We start from the raw sequence: 20,934 nt of genomic DNA, 5'->3' as shown, positions 1-20,934 counted from the left end.
ACAGTCCAGGACAGCTGCCACATTCCTGAAATACACAATGCAGAAAGCATAGGGTGAGGCCAGCACTCCTCCAGTATTAAAGTAAAGTGCACGTTTATGCAACAATATTTATGTCTGCATATTGGACATGGCGTACATGCTCCTACTACTAATTGAATACTATTGAAGTGCTGGCCTTGTCCCATGTTTTCTGCAGTATACCATAACAATTGTTGTAATGTATAATACTATAGACTTCTGAAATAGTATCCATAAATACATGTATATTTCATTTTTAATCTAAGGCCTCCAGTGTTTCTGCAATGCTAAATATAGCCATCAGGCTGCATTCACAAGGTGGACATATTGCAGATTTAAACCACTGCAGCACTGTGCAGATGCGGTCTCCCCAGTTTCCTTGCAAAAAACACAACACTTAATCTTGTAGGGAAGCCAATGTTTCACCTGCAAAACTGCAGGGCTATAAGGCTGTGTGCACACGCTGCGGATTTCGCTGCGTTTCCGCAGCAGTTTTGGCCGCTGCGGACACGCAGCAGTTTTAGCTGCGGTGTACAGTACCATTCATTTGAATGGGAAAAAAAAAACGCTGTGCCGACGCTGCGGAAAAAACCGCGCGGATTTGCTGCGGTTTTGAATCCGCAGAAAGAATTGCATGTCAATTCTTACTGTGGAAACCGCTGCGGGTTCCTATCTCCACCATTGTGGAGATAGTGAATCCGCAGGACCAAACCGCAGGCAAAACCGCAGATAATCCGCAGGTCTTTGGACCTGCGGATTATATGCGGTTTTTGCAAAATCCGTGCGGATTAATCCGCAGCGGATTCCGCAGAGTGTGCACGTACCCTTAAGATCATCCGCATGGTCTTGCATGTGAAACAGAAGTTTCCTTGAAAGATTAAAGGGAATCTGTCATGTAAAGAAAAACCTCACTATTAACCTGCAGCTATGGCATTAATCCAAAGGATAATAGCGTTCTGAAGCTGCCTGGCACCCGAACCGAGAGCCCAAATGGAAGGTGAAACTTAACCTATTCCTCCCGGCAGTCTCCAGCTTTCAGGCATAGAGTTGGGCCAGTGCGGCTTCAGTCACAGCTCAGTGTATAGTGAGCAGCGACTGTAACGACACACTGACAGCTGCAACTTAAGCAGTGTTTCACAATTTGGATAACCATTTAAAAAAACCTCACCAACTGACTGTAAATATAGTGTTAAATTTATTGTAAAAATACAAATATCCAAAAGATTAGCTTAGTGAACACATTCCCCTACAGCTTCACAATTATTTTTAAATGTATCTCTAAGGCTACATTCCAATGATAAGCTTTTGTTGAGTTTCTGTTTTGCAGATTTCCTGCACCCATTAAGTAAAATAGGTTACTTATTTTTTTGTTTTAAATATGCAACGTCAAAAATTCACTAAACACTCATCATGGGAATGTAGCCTAGGGGGAAAATTCATGAAGACCTCACGTTTTATTCTCTAATCTTGATCCAGGGTCCACTGAAGTATGATGCCCAGCCGTTGCAATGCAGAACTGGCTTCTTTGAAGCCAAAACGTAAAACTGGTTACAGTCCAAATGTCGGGCTGTAACTTAGATGGGAACTCAAGCAAACTGCAGACTGGTCAAGTCCGCATCCATGTTTGATGGTTCAGTTAGACAGCATTCTGTTGTTCTTTCTTGCCAATCAAGGACTTGTGAATATGAGGAATGACACCTACAAGGAAAGCAATTACATAGAGGGTTAAGAATCGCAACAGCAATGAGCTTTCTGAACTACATGTGTCACTTTATTTACTTAGCATCTCTTGACCATGTGACCCAGCCCAAAACATCTCATAGATCCCAACAATAGTGTTGGAGCAATTTTCTACATACAGTTGAAAAAAAGTTTACAATCAAAAGAACGTATCTGCACAAAAGTGGCATCATTGACAAAGTCAGCTCGGCACGCAAAAAATAAGCCCTTGGCCAACCCCAGATCATGGATAATGGAGACGCTACGGGTCTCGGAAAATTGCGCAATTTCTTTTTCTTAGGAAATTTGGAATTATTTTCACCACTTAGATAAAAGAGAACCTAGACATATTTGAGGTCTATGAACTAAATGACCTGGAGAATCATAACGGCAGGTTACTTTTAGCATTTAGTGAACCTAGCAAAAACAAGCTAAACAAAAAAAAAAAAAAAAGTGGGATTGTACTTTTTCCCCCAATTTTACTGCACTTGGATCTTTCCCCCCATTTTCGAGTACAAGACATGGTAAAACCGATGGTGTCGTTCAAAAGTACAACTCGTGTCGCAAAAAAAAAAAAACACCCCTCACATGGCCATAGCAAAAGAAAAAAAAAAAAGTTATGGCTCTGGAAAGAAGGGGAGCAAAAACCAAAATGGAAAAAGCTCCTGTCATGAAAGCGTTAAGCGAGACCACCCCACTTAAGCAGTGCGAGGCCAACTTGCACGCTGGCCATGACAGAGCTGTGACAGGCTGAGGGCAGCAGAGTCATGAGGGGAAACATGAGGGATAAGAAGGGTAGGATGTGGAGAAGTGGTCTGTGCTCCCCTCATGCTCATGGCCACTGCCTCCTCCCTTGGAGCTCCCGCCGCTCCCTCCACGCCCCCCCATGCAGTGATTTCCTGCGCCCAGCTCCTGCACTGTCCTAGTCTGCCTCCGACCATGACAGGGCTTTGACAGGCTGAGGGCAGTGGAGTCATGTGGGGACACGTGTGAGTACGTTCAGTGAAAGGACACGGAGAAGTAGTCTGCGTTCCCCTCCGCGGCTGCTACCTCCCTCAGAGCTCCAGCCGCCCGAGCACCAAATCCTCTTTCAACTGTCATCAGAAATCCCCTCTGTCAGTCCCAGCCCCTTCCAACCCACCGCCGCTCTCCATTGGCTATGTGGAGTGGGCAAAATATTTAATATATATATACCGTATTTTCCGCTTTGTAAGACGCACTTTTTTTCCCCAAAATTTGGGGGGAAAACAGGGGTGCGTCTTACAAAGCGGACATGCCTTACCTAGGCTGTGATCGGGGGCGTCCGGCGGTTGCTGGCCGCTGCTGCGGGTGTGTCCGGTGCCGCGTTGTGTGCCCGTCGATGCCCGGGGCTCTGCCAACATTGTGCGACAGGCCAGAGCCCCGGCATTTCCTCGGTTCCCTGTGTGCCGGTAAAAAGATGGCCGCCGGCGCGTGCGCAGATGAGATCTCGGGACCCAGTTCTCGAGAGATGAGATTTGAAATCTCATCTCTCGAGAGCTGGGTCCCGAGATCCCATCTGCGCACGCGCCGGCGGCTATTTTCCCTGGGTTCCCTGTGTGCGCGCGGTGGTGCCTGCAAAAAAATGGCCGCCGCACGTGCGCAGATGAGATCTCGGGACCCAGTTCTCGAGAGAGGAGATTTGAAATCTCATCTCTCGAGAGCTGGGTCCCGAGATCCCATCTGCGCACGCGCCGGCGGCCATTTTTTTTTTTTACCGGCACTTCAGCGCACGTATACAGGGAACTGAGGAAATGCTGGGGCTCTGGTCTGTCGAACAATGTCGGCAGAGCCCCGGGCATCGATGGGCACACAACGCCGCACCGGAGGCACCCGCAGCACCGGCCTCCAACCGCCGGACAAGTGGAGAAACCTGACACCAGCACAAGACTCTGCAGCAGCAACGGCACACATCGGAGCCCCCCTCATCCCTGAATGCGGCCTGCAGCATCACTCCACGCCTGCCTCCTCCAGCAGCGAGCCTGGGACCCCGCTACACCGCAGCCACCAACCCTGGTAAGCAATAAGATGCAAGGATTATAAGAGGCACCACCATTTTATTAAAAAATATTTTTTTCTTATTTTTCTCCTCAAAAATTGTGGTGCGTCTTATAATCCGGAGCGTCTTATAAAGCGAAAAATACGGTATATATATATATATATATATATATATATATATATATATATATATATATATATATATACACACACACACACCTTATACCTCGATCAGTTACGTCAGGAGGGATGGGCCCAAACACCAGCAAACTAATGTGAGATGTTTGTGGCAGGATATCCCAAATGTTTGACCCAAGTTATTCAGTTTAAGGGCAATGGTACAAAATACTAATGAAATGTATGTAAACTTTTGACTTTGCAGCAAGTAATAAAAATGCCTTAATATTTTCATGATTCAGGCATTTGGCAAATATTATGGTTATCCTAACTGACGTAAAATGGGAAAGTTTATTCTGATTTCATGTCAGATTTTGAGAAAAACCATGCATATGCGTCTTTATATAGGGTATATGTAATTTGCATTCAAACCAAGGACAACATCTGTAAGGAGTTTGTATGTGCTCTCGTGTTGTGTAAAGCGCTGTGGAATTAATGACGCTATGTAAATGAGTAAAAAAAATAAATAAGGAACCAAAACTTCAGAAATCACAACTGCCAGTCAAACAGTGCTACATAATTTTCTTTTTTTTTTTAATACATTTCCACAATAAATTAACATTTTCAGAGCTAATCCCTCATAGTAATAATCTGCTGTAGACCTGCAAGGAACCATAAAGCGTACTTACCACCACCAGCAATAGTAGCCTTAATGAGGGCATCCAGTTCTTCATCCCCTCTTATGGCGAGCTGCAAGTGACGTGGTGTAATACGCTTCACTTTGAGATCTTTTGAAGCGTTTCCTGCCAATTCAAGTACCTTAAAGTGAAGAACAAAAAAAAGTCAAAACACGCATCTGTAAGGCCGGGGTCACATTGTGTTTTGGCAGTCCGTTAGACTGACTGTTAGGCTAGTTTCACATTTGCGCTTTATAGCGCAGCGACGGCCTGCGCACGGCTCCCGCTAAGCCCCGCCACCTGCCGGCTCCCCCCTTCCAGCGCACATGGGCGCTTGCGATCTGCGCACCCTATCTTTAGCATGGATTATAGCAGGATTTTGCCATGCGCGCCGAAATGCAACATGCTGCGTTCGGCGCACCTTCAAAAGTGCGCAGCGCACGGCAAAATCCTGCTAGTGCACGATCTGCGCACCCTATGCTAAAGATAGGGTGTGCAGATCGCAAGCGCCTGTGTGCGCTAGAAGGCGGCGATGACCGGAAGGGGCAGGCTGGGAGCTGGGCTTAGCGGAGGCCGTGCGCAGGCCGTCGCTGCGCTATAAAGTGCAAATGTGAAACTAGCCTTACACCGCAGCATAACAGTCCATTAACACTGCCATTGACCCCCCCCCCCCATTATCGGGCGCATCACGACACATGCTGTAAAGCAGCATGCGTTCGCGATGTGCCGTCATTCAGTGACGGCACCTCGGACGCAGGCTGCAGCGTCTGAGGCTCCATCACCGCTAGCGCAGATGAATAATCTGCGCTAGCGGGTATAGCATAATGCAACCGCGTTATGCTATACTGTTTAACCAGCCCGTCAACGCTATGCGTTGAATGGGTTGGTTAAATGCAGTGTGAACCTAGCCTAAGACTCAACAAAATCGGCATGCTTGCAAGACAATTTTATTTATTTATTGTACTTCTGCTTACGCCACAGTTCACCCTGATGTATGAAGTAAATAGTACGTTTCCTTAGGCTGTGTGCACACGCTGCGGATTCATCCACGCGGATTTTGTAAAATCCGCAGGTGAAACCGCAGTTCAAAAGACCTGCGGTTTCACCTGCGGATTGCTCTGCGGTTTTCCATCTCCTCAAATGGAGGAGATGGCAAACCGCAGGAGAATCCGCAGAAAGAATTGACATTTCCCCGTGCATGCTTGGGTGATCTGAGTATTTGGATGTGCTCGGAGATTTAGTTTCTGTAGCCATAGCTGCACGATTTGCAGCTGCTAGACAGCCTGAATACATGTGGGCATTGCCTGTTTGTTAGGAAATCCCCACATGTATTCAGGCTGTCTAGCAGCCGCAAATCATGCAGCTACAGAAACAATCTGAGCACATCCAAATACTCGGAGATCACCCGAGCATGCTCGGGAAATTTCGAGTAACGAGTATAATCGCTGATCACATTGTAATGAGGATAAAAATTACTCTTTCTGCTGATTGTACGGGTCAGACCCCGGCAATCCAATAAGTGATGACTTGTGTTCACTTGAGAACCCCCTTAACCAAAATTAAATTTGTGTCGTGTGTACTCATGCCATCAATAACTAGTCTCAGATGCATACATCAACATTTCTACCATATTGCTCATCTGAAATAAAGATTGTGAAGTGAACTAGTCATCCTTGACCAGTTATCAGCCACTAACCAACCAGCTCAAAACAGTCATGTTTTTGTTCTATCTTCCTTAAATTAGTTTTAAAGCAAACATTTCACCCAATTAGGAATCTGTAATGAAGAGCATTTAAAGGGGTTTTCCCAAAAACAAAGTATTTTTTAATAGATCTTGGAATAATAATAATTTCCACAATTGGAGGTGTTAAAAAAATATTTCTGTGCAGAGATAATCTTGTAAATGTGCCCCTGCTATGTACCGTGCAATGGCATGGTCTGATCATACCACAGCTCCAGGGCAGGGGAGGAAGCAAGAGGAGTATTACAGACATTACAGCAGGGGATCACAGCCAATTCTTTTTGCGAGTAAAACATCTTCCTGCCTGTTTTTAAGCAATGTTTTACCTAAAACAAAGAATCAATTGTGATCCAATGTTTTCCTCTCTGTATCCTCTTTTTCATTTCTTCCCTTGCCCAGGAGCTGTGGTATGACCAGACCATGTCCCTGTATGGTCAGACACTGCCATTACACAGTACGGGCACATTTATAAGATTATCTCAGCACAGGAACATTTTTTGTAAACACATACAATTGTGTGGGCAGCACGGTGGCTCAGTGGTTTGCACTGTAGCCTTGCAGCGCTGGAGTCCTGGGTTCAAATCCCACCAAGGACAACATCTGTTGTCCGTTCTTCCCGTGGGTTTCCTCCCACATTCCAAAGACATACTGATAGGGAATTTAGATTGTGAGCCCCATCGGGGACAGTGATGATGTGTGCAAACTGTAAAGCGCTGCGGAATATGTTAGCGCTATAAAAAAGAAAAAAAAAAAAGATTATTATAATTGTGGAATTTAATATGATGCAAAGATCTACTGATTAAAATGTTTATTAAAAATTAACTTTGTTAATAGGGAAACCCCTTAAAGGACTTTCCCTCCTTTCTATTCCACTTAAGGCTTACCTCAGCAGTAAGATACTCCAGGATTGCTGCTGTGTAAACTGCAGCCGTTCCACCAACACGGCCATGATTGGTAGTTCTGTTTTTCAGAAGACGATGGATACGACCCACTGGAAACTGAAGATCACAAGTAGAATCAGATGTTCAGGCAAGACTAAGCAACTGTAGAAATCCTAAGAGTAAGTATTCCTTGAGTCATCTTGCATTTTTTTGTGTACAATATCCTGACAGACTGATATTTGGGTTCCCAACAGAAAACTTAAGATTATGTGGGATTTATTTGGATAGTATTTTGTAAAGGATTTAGCTCTTAAATAAAAAGCTAATTTTTTTGCTTAAGTCAGCTATGCAACAAATTGTGACTTTGGATTTATGCAGTTCAGCACTTTTCGGAAGTGTGACCGCGGGGCCAACATCAGATTGATACACTTGCTAAAATTAGCAACAAAAACTGATATCAATTACAGCAAAATCTATGCCACTTCAGTGATCTTCAGTTTAAGATTGGGGTATATGGCAGTTACTGTAAAGTTATCCTATACTAACAGTGAGATTTTGAAAATGGAAAGCTATACGGGATTCAAAACTTAAATGGGTATTTAAATGAGACATTTATTATATCTCCATAGGGAATGCCAAAAATATTGAACCGTTGGGAAGTGCCAGAAACTAGGATCTACCTATCTGAGAAATGAAGTCCCATAATGCTGCTTGGTCACTCTCAGAACTATAAGAAATATGTTTAACCATTGCTTACCTGCAGTCCTGCTCTTGAAGAGCGAGTAACAGAAGTCGCTTTTGCTTTGCCAGAATCTTTACCAGCTTTGCCACCAGCCTATAAAACAAAAAAAAAAATAATCCACCAGTTAATGTAAAGTTTCAGTACATTTAGTTGCAATGTTAGTGGCGTTTGATAATACAGCTATTGTTCTGCAGACTAATATGTAATTATATTCATAGGACTATTATAAGCAACTGCTGAAGGGAGGCATTGTTATAGCACAATATTAGGGTCATACATGGGGGTGACCGGCATGTGAGAAACCTGTAGGACGGGTCACTGGATGCCAGAACCGACATTTACTAAGTAAAGATCTCAAGAGGCAAGAAACCCCAGCGTGTGGTAGATCTCTAACATAGCAGATATGGAGAACACAATATGTGTGAACACCCAGCAAGAAAGGTATATTAACCCAAGTCCCCACTGTGTATGGAGGTCTGCAGACCAGAGGCTCCTTCATTATAGCTGCCAGTTCTGGTCACAGCAGCAATGTCATAAGCAACCTGGACACTATGGGACTTCTATACTGGGTGAGACTATGTGTGGTGTTATTACCTATACAGATTCCCGCACAGGGCCCGGCACAGTTCCCGCTCTCTGCTCTCCATTCCAGGAGGCCGCATGTTCTGCTCTACGTGTCTCCTTCAGAATAAATGAACGCTCGTCTCCCCCCGTGATCCCAGCAGCACAAACCCCTGCGAGCTGCCTGTGTTTGGGCAACAACCCGCCAAGAAAGCGCCACAAAGAAAGCAAAAGCCCTGAGCACATGGGGGAGGGGAGCGGGCTGGAAAGAAAGGGGCGAGCAGAGGGCTTCCTTCTCCAGCAGCTGAGGAGGGGCCCAGGGGCTCCTATTACATGGCCGGATCACACACTGAGTGCGGCCATGGCTGCTCTGCACAGGGAAGGCTGGAAAGCATCACGTACACTGCGGAAACCTACAGCAAGACTTTCCCTCAGGCGGGAAACATGGCGAGAAATGACGCGGGGAAGACACAAGGCTGCGCGCTCCCACCCAGGCCTGCAGGAGGCCGCACACTCACCATGACTGGAGCTCACACGATCCACAAAGCCTCGTGCGCTCACTGCCACCATTTATAGGGAGTTCCACACATTCAGGAACTGGAGCTCAGAGGCGACCAATGGCGGGCGGCCTCATTGTTTGGAGGCGGAGAGGAATGGGGCGGGGGGAGCAGGAGAAAGAGGCCCGGGAAACCGAATGGCCCCGCAGCATTGATTCCTGAGGAGCCGCCACCGCCGTGTACTGAGGCACAAAGGCCGGCACGTTTTCATCCGTGTTTCACATGGCCAGAACTATGTACCCAGTATAGTCTTTTGGGGCTGTTCACATGGATGTTTTTTTATGGACCACATGTTTGCAAAAGAAAGAACAAGACAAGGAGTCAGTAACAGATGAAAATCGCACATTCAAATCTATGAGTCCATGAAAAGCTTGGCGGGCACACTGATGTGTCACCTAATCTGCCAACAGCCATCTCCCATGGCCCCATACACCATAAAGTGCTCAGCCCAACTCTCTCGGGTTTCCTATGAGGGAGCCGAAAAGCAGAGTACACTGGCTGCAGCTTATCATTATCAGAGCGAAAAGATCAGCCTTCCGATGTGCCCGATCCTTCCCCCCCATACCCATTAGAGCCCATACTCGCCATACACATTAGACTGTCCGCTGATCTCAGTGGGGTCTGTAGCCTTTAGTATTGAACTCATAGATGATACTTGTTTTCTCCCTCTGCAGAGCAATAATTGCCAAACGATTGCATTGAAAATCAAATTCCACATAGATGCTGTTAATATTCGCTATTACTCCTTCCACCTCTGCCACTAGCTCTACAACCTTTCAAAGATATTGTTTTACAACACCATAGATATAGTTTTCCCCTAGTTTCCAGGATCCAATCACGTTTGGGAGCTTTTTGGCAAGAGCCAATCATATTTGGGAGCATCCCATTTGGAAGGTGTGGGAAAACGGATCCGTCAGAAAACGGACCCAACGGATGGCAAAAATGGATGCAAGGGGATGGTACGGATCCGGTTTTTGACGGATCCATACACAAATCCGTATAGCGGATCCGTCAAAAAACTGATCCGTACCATCCGCTTGCATCCGTTTTGACACATTTTTAGCGGATTCACCATTTTCAAAATTTGGCGGATTTTGACTGATGTGGAAAAACTGATGTGTGAAACAGGCCTTAGCTGTTCCAGCTTTAATATGTTCCTAAATATAGCATAGTATAGTGATACACTTTGTCTCTTTTTGGATGTTATATTAAATGCGTTTAAGATTTTTTCATGTTTTGCTTTACAGCCAAATCTCAATATAATAGCACGTGAGGAATGTTACGTTTATGGAAAGCAACATGAATTAAGTATATAATTTACAGATATGAACATGTCAGTGTTTCTGCCATGGTTTTATTTATCGTTTCATAATATATCAGTGTTTGGATCCTATTCATTTAAATTAACATTAGGTGAAATGCAATTATGGGCCTGATTCATCAAACCTGACACTGTTCATGCTGGTCTTGATGAGGAGGTGTGCTCAAGTCAGATGCTCCTTATTCATCTTTTTTATGCCAATATTCTGGTAAAAAAAACCAAACTATGAAAAATTGCAACTTTTTGCAGCTTTTTATGCCAGAACACCGGCATAAAAGATTTGATCAATCGGGCCCGATATCTTAAAGTTTTGCCCATATCATGGGGATTTACCGGTAAGCCTACTTTAACCCCTTCCTGACATCCGACGTACTATCCCGTCCACGGTACCCGGGCCCGTATGACCGTGGACGGGATAGTACGTCTACCGCGATCAGCGGCGCCCACGTGGTGAGCGCCGCTGATCGCGGCCGGGTGTCAGCTGATTATCACAGCTGACACCCGGCACAATGTGTCAGGGGCGGTCACGGACCGCCCCCGACACGTTAACCCCTTGCACACGGCGATTAAACACGATCGCGGTGTACCGGGTGTTAAAGGGAAGCATCGGCAGGGAGGGGGCTCCCTCCGTGCTTCCCTGAGCCCTCCACGGCAGCGCAATGTGCAGCGCTGCTGTGGGGGGCTCCTTTCCTCCAGGCCCCCGAATCGAAGATGGCGACGGGGGCCTGAGGAAGCTGGCTTCCTCAGTGCCTGCAAAGTGCAGGCATGAGGAAGTCTTCTTCAATGCCTGTGACAGATTGCTGATCTGTCACAGTGATCTGTGATGTGACAGATCAGCGATCTGTCACAGGACAGTGATGTCCCACCTGGGACTATTTAATAAAGTAAAAAAAAAATAAAAAAAGTGTAAAAATAATTAAAAAAAAAAAAATCGCCAAATATATTAGAAAAAAAAAAAATATTCCCCCAATAAATCCATTTTTTGGAAATAATAAAAAAAAACAATAAAAGTACACATATTAGGTATCGCCGCGTCCGTAACGACCCGCCCTATAAAACTGTCCCATTAGTTAACCCCTTTAGCGAACCCCTTAAAAAATAAAAATAAAAAACGAAGCAAAAAATAATGATTTATTATCATACCGCCAAACAAAAAGTGTAATAACGCGCGATCAAAAAGACGCATGTAAATATCCATGGTACCGCTGAAAACGTCATCTTGTCCCGCAAAAAACGAGCCGCCACACAGCATCATCAGCGAAAAAATAAAAAAGTTATAGCTCGCTGAATAAAGCGATGCAAAAATAATTATTTTTTATATAAAATAGTTTTCATTGCATAAAACCGACAAAAACATAAAAAAACGACCTAAATGAGGTATCGCTGTAACCGTACTGACGTGAAGAATAAAACCTCTTTATCAATTTTACCGCACGCGGAACGGTGTAAACGCACCCCCCCAAAAGAAATTCATGAAACGCTGGTTTTTGTTCATTCTGCGTCCCAAAAATCAGAATAAAAAGCGATCAAAAAATTCCACGTGCCCGAAAATGGTACCAATAAAAACGTCAACTCGTCCCGCAAAAAATAAGACCTCACATGACTCGGTGGGTCAAAATACGGAAAAATTATAGCTCTCAATATGTGGTGATGCAAAAACTATTTTTACAATAAAAAGCGTCTTTTAGCGTGCGACAGCCGCCAAACATAAAAACCGCCATAAATAGTAAATCAAACCCCCCGTTATCACCCCCTTAGTTAGGGAAAAATAATAAAATAAAAAAAATGTATTTATTTCCATTTTTCCATTAGGGTTAGGGCTAGGGGTGTGTTGGGGTAGGGTTAGGGCTAGGGTTAGGGCTAGGGTTAGGGCTAGGGGCGTATTGGGGTTCGGGTTGGAGTTAGAATTGGGGGTTTCCACTGTTTGGGCACATCAGGGGCTCTCCAAATGCAACATGGCGTCTGATCTCAATTCCAGCCAATTCTGAGTTGAAAAAGTCAAATGGTGCTCCTTCCCTTCCAAGCTCTGCTATGCGCCCAAACAGTGTTTTACCCCCACATGTAGGGTATCAGCCTACTCAGGACAAATTGCAAAACAAGTTTTGGGGTCCAATTTCTCCTGTTACCCTTAGGAAAATAAAAAATTGGGGGCAAAAATATTATTTTTGTGGAAAAAAATGATTTTTTTATTTTCACATCCGAGTGTTATAAACTTCTGTGAAGCACTTGGGGGTTCAAAGTGCTCACCACACATCTAGATAAGTTCCGTGGGGGTCTAGTGTCCAAAATGGGGTCACTTGTGGGGAGTTTCAATAGTTTAGGTACATCAGGGGCTCTCCAAACGCACATGACACCCGCAGACCATTCCATCAATGTCTGCATTCCAAAACGTCACTACTTCCCTTCCGAGCCCTGACGTGTGTCCATACAGTAGTTTTATCTCACATATGTGGTGTCAGCGTACTCAGGACAAATTGGACAACAACTTTTGGGGTTCAATTTCTCCTGTTACCCTTGGGAAAATAAAAAAATTGGGGACTAATTGATCATGTTTGTGGAAAAAATACGATTTTTTTATTTTCATGCCCTGGCATTATAAACTTCTGTGAAGCCCTTTGGGGTTCAAAGTGCTCACCACACATCTAGATAAGTTCCTTGGGGGGTCTAGTTTACAAAATGGTGTCATTTGTGGGGGGTTTCCACTGTTTAGGTACATTAGGGGCTCTCCAAAGGCAACATGACACCCACAGACCATTCCATCAAAGTCTGCATTCCAAAACGTCACTACTTCCCTTCCGAGCCCTGACGTGTGCCCATACAGTAGTTTTATCCCACATATGTGGTGTCAGCGTACTCAGGACAAATTGGACAACAACTTTTGGGGTTCAATTTCTCCTGTTACCCTTGGGAAAATAAAAAAATTGGGGACTAATTGATCATGTTTGTGGAAAAAATACGATTTTTTTATTTTCATGCCCTGGCATTATAAACTTCTGTGAAGCCCTTTGGGGTTCAAAGTGCTCACCACACATCTAGATAAGTTCCTTGGGGGGTCTAGTTTACAAAATGGTGTCATTTGTGGGGGGTTTCCACTGTTTAGGTACATTAGGGGCTCTCCAAAGGCAACATGACACCCGCAGACCATTCCATCAAAGTCTGCATTCCAAAACGTCACTACTTCCCTTCCGAGCCCTGACGTGTGCCCATACAGTAGTTTTCTCCCACGTATGGGGTATCAGCATACTCAGGACAAATTGGACAACAACTTTTGGGGTCCAATTTCTCCTGGTACCCTTGGGAAAATAAAAAAATGGTGACTAAAAGATCATGTTTGTGGAAAAAATACGAATTTTTTATTTTCACGCCCGGGCGTTGTAAACTTCTGTGAAGCACTGGGGGGGTCAAAGTGCTCACCACACATCTAGATAAGTTCCTTAGGGGGTCTAGTTTCCAAAATGGTGTCATTTGTGGGGGGGGTTTCACTGTTTTGGTACATCAGAAGTTTTCCAAACGCGACATGGTGTCCGATCTCAATTCCAGCCAAAAACGTCAAATGGCGCTGCTTCCCTTCCGAGCTCTGCCATGCGCCCAAATAGTGGTTTACCCCCACATGTGGGGTATCAGCGTACTCAGGACAAATTGCACAATAACTTTTAGGGTCCTGTTACCCTTGGAAAAATAAGAATTGAGGGTGAAAAGATCATTTTTGTGGAAAAAATATGATTTTTTAATTGTATGGCTTTATGTTATAAACTTCTGTGAAGCCCATGGGGGTTCAAAGTTCTCACCACACATCTAGATAAGTTCCTTAGGGGGTCTAGTTTCCAAAATGGTGTCATTTGTGGGGGGTTTCCACTGTTTTGGTACATCAGGGGTTTTCCAAACGCGACATGGTGTCCGATCTCAATTCCAGCCAAAAACGTCAAATGGCGCTGCTTCCCTTCCGAGCTCTGCCATGCGCCCAAATAGTGGTTTACCCCCACATGTGGGGTATCAGCGTACTCAGGACAAATTGCACAATAACTTTTAGGGTCCTGTTACCCTTGGGAAAATAAAAATTGGGGTGAAAAGATCATTTTTGTGGAAAAAATATGATTTTTTAATTGTACCGCTGTACGTTATAAACTTCTGTAAAGCCCTTGTGGGTTCAAAGTTCTCACCACATATCTAGATAAGTTCCTTGGGGGGTCTAGTTTCCAAAATGGGGTCACTTGTAGGGGGTTTCCACTGTTTAGGTACATCAGGGACTCTCCAAACGTGACATGGCGTCCAATCTGAATTCCAGCCAATTTTGCATTGAAAAAGTCAAACGGCGCTCCTTCCATTCTGAGCTCTGCCATGCGCCGAAACAGTCGTTCCCCCCCACATATCAGGTATCTGCGTACTCAGGACAAATTGCACAATAACTTTTGCAGTTCAATTTCTCCTGTTACCCTTGGTAAAATGAAAAAAAATTGAACCTGAAGTATTTTTTTTTATGAAAAAAAGTTAGATGTTCATTTTTTTTAAAATATTCAAAAAAATTCCTGTGACGCACCTAAAGGGTTAATAAACTTCTTGAATGTGGTTTTGAGCACCTTAAGGGGTGCAGTTTTTAGAATGGTGTCACTTTTGGGTATTTTCTATCATATAGACCCCTCAAAGTGGCTTCAAATGTGATGTGGTCCTAAAAATAAAATTGTGTTGTAAAAATGAGAAATCGCTGGTCAACTTTTAACCCTTATAACTTCCTAACAAAAAAAAATTTTGGTTCCAAAATTGTGCTGATGTAAAGTAAACATGTGGGAAATGTTAGTTATCAAGTTTTTTGTGTGCCGTATCTCTGTGATTTAAGGGCAAAAAAATTCAAAGTTGGAAAATTGCGAAATTTTCAAAATTTTCGCCAAATTTCTGTTTTTCTCACAAATAAACGCAAGTTATTTGAATGAAATTTTACCACTAACATGAAGTACAATATGTCACGAGAAAACTGTCAGAATCACCGGGATCCATGGAAGCATTCCAGAGTTATGACCTCATAAAGGTACAGTGGTCAGAATTGTAAAAATTGGCCCGGTCATGAACGTGCAAACCACCCTTGGGGGTGAAGGGGTTAATTCCCAAGTGGGAATTTACTTAGGCATGTTTCCCAAATAGGCAAAATATCACCAATCTACAGAATAGGTCATAATCTTAATTCATTAATCCCGGGCATTTGATCCTGAGAATGGGGATCTAAAAAGCTCCATTAGAGAGTTTCTAGTATCTCCTGTAGTCCAATAGTAAATTAAGCATTAAAGAGTGCTGTTATCGGGATCTGTAGGACCAGTGATCACAAGTTATCATCTATCCCGTGATGGTTGGTCAGTTGGGAACAACCCTTTAGGATAGGCTTAATATCAATCTAGCAAGAGCGAGATACAAGGGGGCCTTTTAATAAATGTGATACTTATCCAGCTTTCTGTGTGTAGAAGAGTCAAATCTACTCCAGCATATGGGCTGACAAAGATTACCAATATAATCTACACCATTTCTAGGCATAATTTATACTAAAATGTCTTCAAAAGGTTGACAGTAAGAAGAAAATGTTGTCATTTATTGCACAAAAATATGTGGACTTTTTCAACCGGTTATCTGGTAAAATACTAGATTACTATTAATTATTAATAAATATTAATAAATCTTCACCATAATTTAGCAGTGCCTTTCCACATGCAATTAGCACTGTATCACACTAGTGTTTTCCCCCTACATGCATTGCTCTCTAATATAGCTGTGTATGGATACATTTTTTGTCTTGTCTACAATAACTTAAATTATATAGATATGTATAGATTATCGATTACATTCACATTCCAGATGTATGTAGGCACAGTTTCAGGACTTTACATATTACACAGAAAACGCCTTGAATCTGGAATGAAAACAGTCACAAAGACTGTGGCGTATTCAACAGGTAAAATCACAACAGGAGGCGAGAAAACAGATCTATTGAAATGCAATAGAGCTACACAGAGGATGAACTGCATAGACTGAGTTTTTCACCAAAATTTAGAGTCACCCAATAATGTCATGTAAATTGATATACCTCAGCTAGTATAAAATGTGCATATCTCATTCAGATAACAATGTTTGCCGCTGCTAAACGCCCACATTCCAGACTGATTAAAAATAGTCTATTCCTTTAACATTGCACTAAGGGCAGCACGGTGGCTCAGTGGTTAGCACTGTTGCTTTGCAGCACTGGCATCCTGGGTCCAAATCCCACCAAGGACAATATCTGCAAGGACTTTCTATGTTCTCCCCTTATGTCTTAAATAAAATATCCAGAGTTTCACTACTTTATGTCCAGAGCTGAGCTGGTAGTGACATTGCAGAAAGTCACCCTTTATAGCATTAGCAAAATCACAAAAAAAATAGGATCTTGGTCATCATAATACATAATATATCCACTTTGGGCTAATATGCAGCAAGGGGCAACGACCCTCAAGATGCAGGACTCAGTCTTTTGTTAGGAAAACATTTCTTTGCTACAAATATGGCAATCACAATAATTAATAATTCTGTGCCTCAAGAATCCATCTCCATGAATCTAGTAACCATAAATCATGACATTGCTACCCTTAAGAAAAAAATCTATATCCCTTTTACATTCTAAATAAAGTAACTATGACATCTTAAGATTACATACATCAGATTACTTAAAAGGTACCTGTCTTGCTGAAAATGGTATCTGATGTACAGGCAGAATGCTATAAAGCAGGAGAAGATGATCAGAGCGATATGTATTTTTGTAAGGAAAAGTTCAGTAAACCTTGTATTTTATTCATTGAAATCCCTGGAGTTTGTTTGCATGTACGTCCAGTGGTCAGTCTTATTCAGTGATTGACATTGTTCATTGAAAGACTATGCATGCGGGAATAGTTGTCAGTCAGTGAGTAGGATCGTCCACTGGACTCATAGGCCTACAAACACCAGGGATTTCAACAAATAAATTACATTTTATACTGAATCTATACTATACTATATCCAAGAAATCTATATATCATTCTGATCATGTTGTTCTCTATACCATACTGTTCCACTCCTGGTACAAAAATTTAAGCAGTTCTTTGTTTGATGGCTTGTAACTATCCATCTTCTTCTTGATTACATTCCAGAGGTGTTCAATGAGCGTCATGTTGCCTCCATCCTTAAAATTTCTAAGACGGCAGTCCATTACAACAAGGTCAAGCAGCAGACATTGGGCACAACAAAGCTACAGACCGGCAGAGGGTGAAAACGACTCTCCACTGACTGGGATTACCGTCATCTTATTCGAATGTCACTCAGCAACCGCAGGATGGCATCAAGTGACCTACAAAAGGAATGGCAAGTGGCAACTGGGGTGAAGTGCACGGCAAGAACAGTTCGTTACAGGCTCCAACAGGTAGGGCTCAAGTCATGTAAAGGTAGAAAAAAGCCTATCATCGATGAGAAGCAAAGGAGAGCCAGGCTGAAATTTGCCAAAGACCATAAGGATTGAACCATAGAGGACTGGAGTAAGGTAATCTTCTCTGATCAGTGTAATTTTCAGCTTTGCCCAACACCTGGTTGTCTAGTGGTTAGAATGAGACCTGGAGAGGCGTACAAGCCACAGTGTCTTGCACCCACTGAAAAATTTGGTGGAGGATCGGTGATGATCTGGGGATGCTTCAGCAAGGCTGGAATTGGGCAGGTTAATCTTTGCGAAGGACGTATGAATCAAGCCGCATACAAGGTTATCCTGGAAAAACAGTTGATTCCTTCTGCTCAGGCAATGTTCCCCAACTCTGAGGACTGGTGTTTCCAGTAGGACAATGCGCCATGCCACACAGCTAGGTCAATCACCACATCAAATCCATGTCATGGTCAGCCCAATCTCCAGACCTGAACCCCAATGAAAACCTCTGGAATGTAATCAAGGGGAAGATGGATAGTCACAAGCCATCAAACAAAGAAGAACTGCTTAGATTTTTGTACCAGGAGTGGCATAAGGTCGCCCAAAAGCAGTGTGAAAGATTGGTGGAAAGCATGCCAAGACGCATGAAATCTGTGGTTAAAAATCATGGTTACATTCCACAAAATATTGATTTATGAACTCTTCCTGAGTTAAAACCTTAGTATTGCTGTTTGTAAATGATTATGATCTTGTTTTCTTAGCATTATTTGAGGTCTGCAAGCACTGCATTTTTTTGTTATTTTGACCATTTCTCATTTTCTGAAAAAAAATACAAAATGTATTGTTTGGAAATTCGAAGACATGTTATCAGTTGTTTTATAGAATAAAAGAGCAATTTACATGTTACTGAAAAATATACCTATAAAGAGGAAAATCAGACAAACTGAAAATTTAGCAGTGGTCTCTTAATTTTTGCCAGAGTTATATTCTATATAGGGGGCTACATTATATTCATTAGGAGGCTGCATTATATTGTATAGAGGGGGCTGCATTATATTCTATGAGGCGGGCTACATTATATTCTATGAGGGGAGCAGCATTATATTTTATGAGGGGGGCTGCATTATATTCTATAGGGGTTACATTATATTCTATGAGGGGGGTTACATTATTTTCTATGAGGGGGCTGCATTATATTCTATGGGAGAGCTGCATTATACTATGTGTGTGCTGCATTATATTCTATTGGAGGGCTGTATTAAACTAATTGGGGGCTGCATTATATTCTATGAGGGGGCTACATTATACTATTTGAGTGAAGCTGCTTTATACTATGTGGGAGGCTGCATTATACTATATGGGGGCTGCATTGTACGCTCAAGGCGGCTACATTATATTCTATGGGGTGGCTGCATTATACTCTATTGAGGACTATGGGCAGTGCATTATACTATATGAAGAACTATGGGGTGCATTATACTATGGGGGAGTGCATTGTACAACATGGAGGCCTATGGGGGTGCATTATACTATATGGAGGACTATGAGGAGTGTATTATACTATATGGAGAACTATTGGGAATGCAGTATACTATATGAAGAACTATGAGAAGTGTATTATACATATATACATATATGTATTATCTAATAACCATAAACATCTCTTTGGTACTTTTCACTCCCTGCTCAACCCAAGAGTGCAGGCCCCAACCACAGAGCTTCGAGCTGACGATCTGGCCAATCACTTCAAAGAAAAAAATTTACCATATCCGACAGGAAATTATCTCACAATCACCTCATACCATGCACTGTCCTCCCTCCCCCACTGCATCTAGCTCACTCTCTGATTTTGAACCAGTCACAGAAGACGAAAGCAGGCTCCTTGCATCGTCTCGCGCAACCACTTGCACCAGTGACCTATTTCCATCACATCTCCTCCAGTCCCTTTCCCCTGCTATCACCACTCACCTAACTAAAATATTTAACCTCTCTCTCTTCTGGTATGTTTTCCTCCTCATTTAAGCATGCCATCATACATCCACTACTTAAAAAACCATCCCTCGACCAAAACTATGCCGCTAACTATAGACCTGTCTCTAATCTTCCCTTCATCTCTAAACTCCTGGAACGCCTGGTCCACTCCCGTCTGATCCACTATCTCTCTGATAACTCTTCTCAACCCTCTCCAATCCGGTTTCCGCTCTCTACACTCTACTGAAACTGCCCTCACTAAAGTCTCTAATGATCTACTAACAGCTAAATCTAATGGTCACTACTCCATGCTAATTCTCTTGGCTCTCTCTGCAGCATTCGACACTGTGGATCATCAGCTCCTCCTCACTATGCTCCGCTCCACTGGCATCAAAGACACCATTCTCTCCTGATTTTCCTCCTATCTCTCTGACTGCTCCTTTACTGTATCTTTTGCTGGTTCCTCCTACTCTCATCTTCCCCTTACTGTTGGGGTTCCTCAAGGATCAGTCCTAGGCCCCCTTCTCTTCTCTTAGTATACTGCCCCTATTGGTCAAACAATCAGTAGATCTGGTTTCCAGTACCGTCTCTATGCTGATGATAACCAATTATACACTACTTCTCCTGATATCACACCTGCCTTGTTAAAATACACCAGCGATTGTCTAAATGCTGTGTCTAACATCATGTCCTCACTATATCTGAAACTGAACCTGTCAAAGACTGTACTCCTTGTGTTTCCTCCCTCTACTAATGTACCTATACCCGACATTGCCATTTCTGTGTGTGGTTCCACTATTACTCCCCAGCAACAAGCCCGCTGTCTTGGGGTCATACTTGACTCCGAACTTTCATTTGCCCCCCACATCCGATCACTGGCTCGCTCTTGTTATCTGCACCTCAAAAACATTTCTAGAATTCGACCTTTTCTTACTTTTGATTCCGCAAAAACTCTTACTGTTTCTCTTATTCATTCTCGTCTGGACTATTGTAACTCTTCTAATCGGTCTCCCTCTTACCAAACTCTAGCCCCTCCAATCTGTCTTGAATGCTGCAGCCAGATCATTTTCCTCGTCAATCGTTACAACGATGCCTCTACCTTGTGCCAGTCATTACACTGGCTACCCATCTACTCCAGAATCCAGTGCAAACTTATTACCCTCACCCACAAAGCTCTCCATGGATCAGCACCACCCTACATCTCTTCCCTCGTT

At 43.2% G+C, this 20,934-nt stretch overlaps 1 protein-coding gene across 2 annotated transcripts in view; it reads right to left on the bottom strand.

The window, feature by feature from the left end:
* Window positions 1-1,190: 1,190 nt before the first annotated feature.
* The window catches only part of LOC141100726 (histone H2A.Z-like), a 29,971-nt gene continuing 10,227 nt past the window's right edge, over window positions 1,191-20,934 (bottom strand). Inside the window, exons 1-5 of one of the 2 annotated variants that reach the window (XM_073589403.1) lie at window positions 8,991-9,145; window positions 7,927-8,004; window positions 7,173-7,286; window positions 4,560-4,689; window positions 1,191-1,716 (exon numbers count right to left, since the gene is read on the bottom strand). In XM_073589403.1, coding sequence (XP_073445504.1) covers window positions 1,655-1,716; window positions 4,560-4,689; window positions 7,173-7,286; window positions 7,927-8,004; window positions 8,991-8,993 — 387 coding nt within the window. In that variant the 5' untranslated portion in view covers window positions 8,994-9,145 and the 3' untranslated portion in view covers window positions 1,191-1,654. Of the gene's footprint in view, window positions 1,717-4,559; window positions 4,690-7,172; window positions 7,287-7,926; window positions 8,005-8,990; window positions 9,146-20,934 lie in introns of those variants that run through there. The other variant, XM_073589393.1, reaches the window with a different exon arrangement.

The sequence above is a fragment of the Dendrobates tinctorius genome, unplaced genomic scaffold (genome assembly GCF_039654945.1).
Source record: "Dendrobates tinctorius isolate UK_male_01 unplaced genomic scaffold, ASM3965494v1 ptg000011l, whole genome shotgun sequence".
In the NCBI taxonomy this organism is placed as follows: domain Eukaryota; kingdom Metazoa; phylum Chordata; class Amphibia; order Anura; family Dendrobatidae; genus Dendrobates; species Dendrobates tinctorius.
The sequence above is the reverse complement of the archived record's forward strand: the minus strand, read 5'-3'. Positions and strand labels throughout refer to the sequence as shown.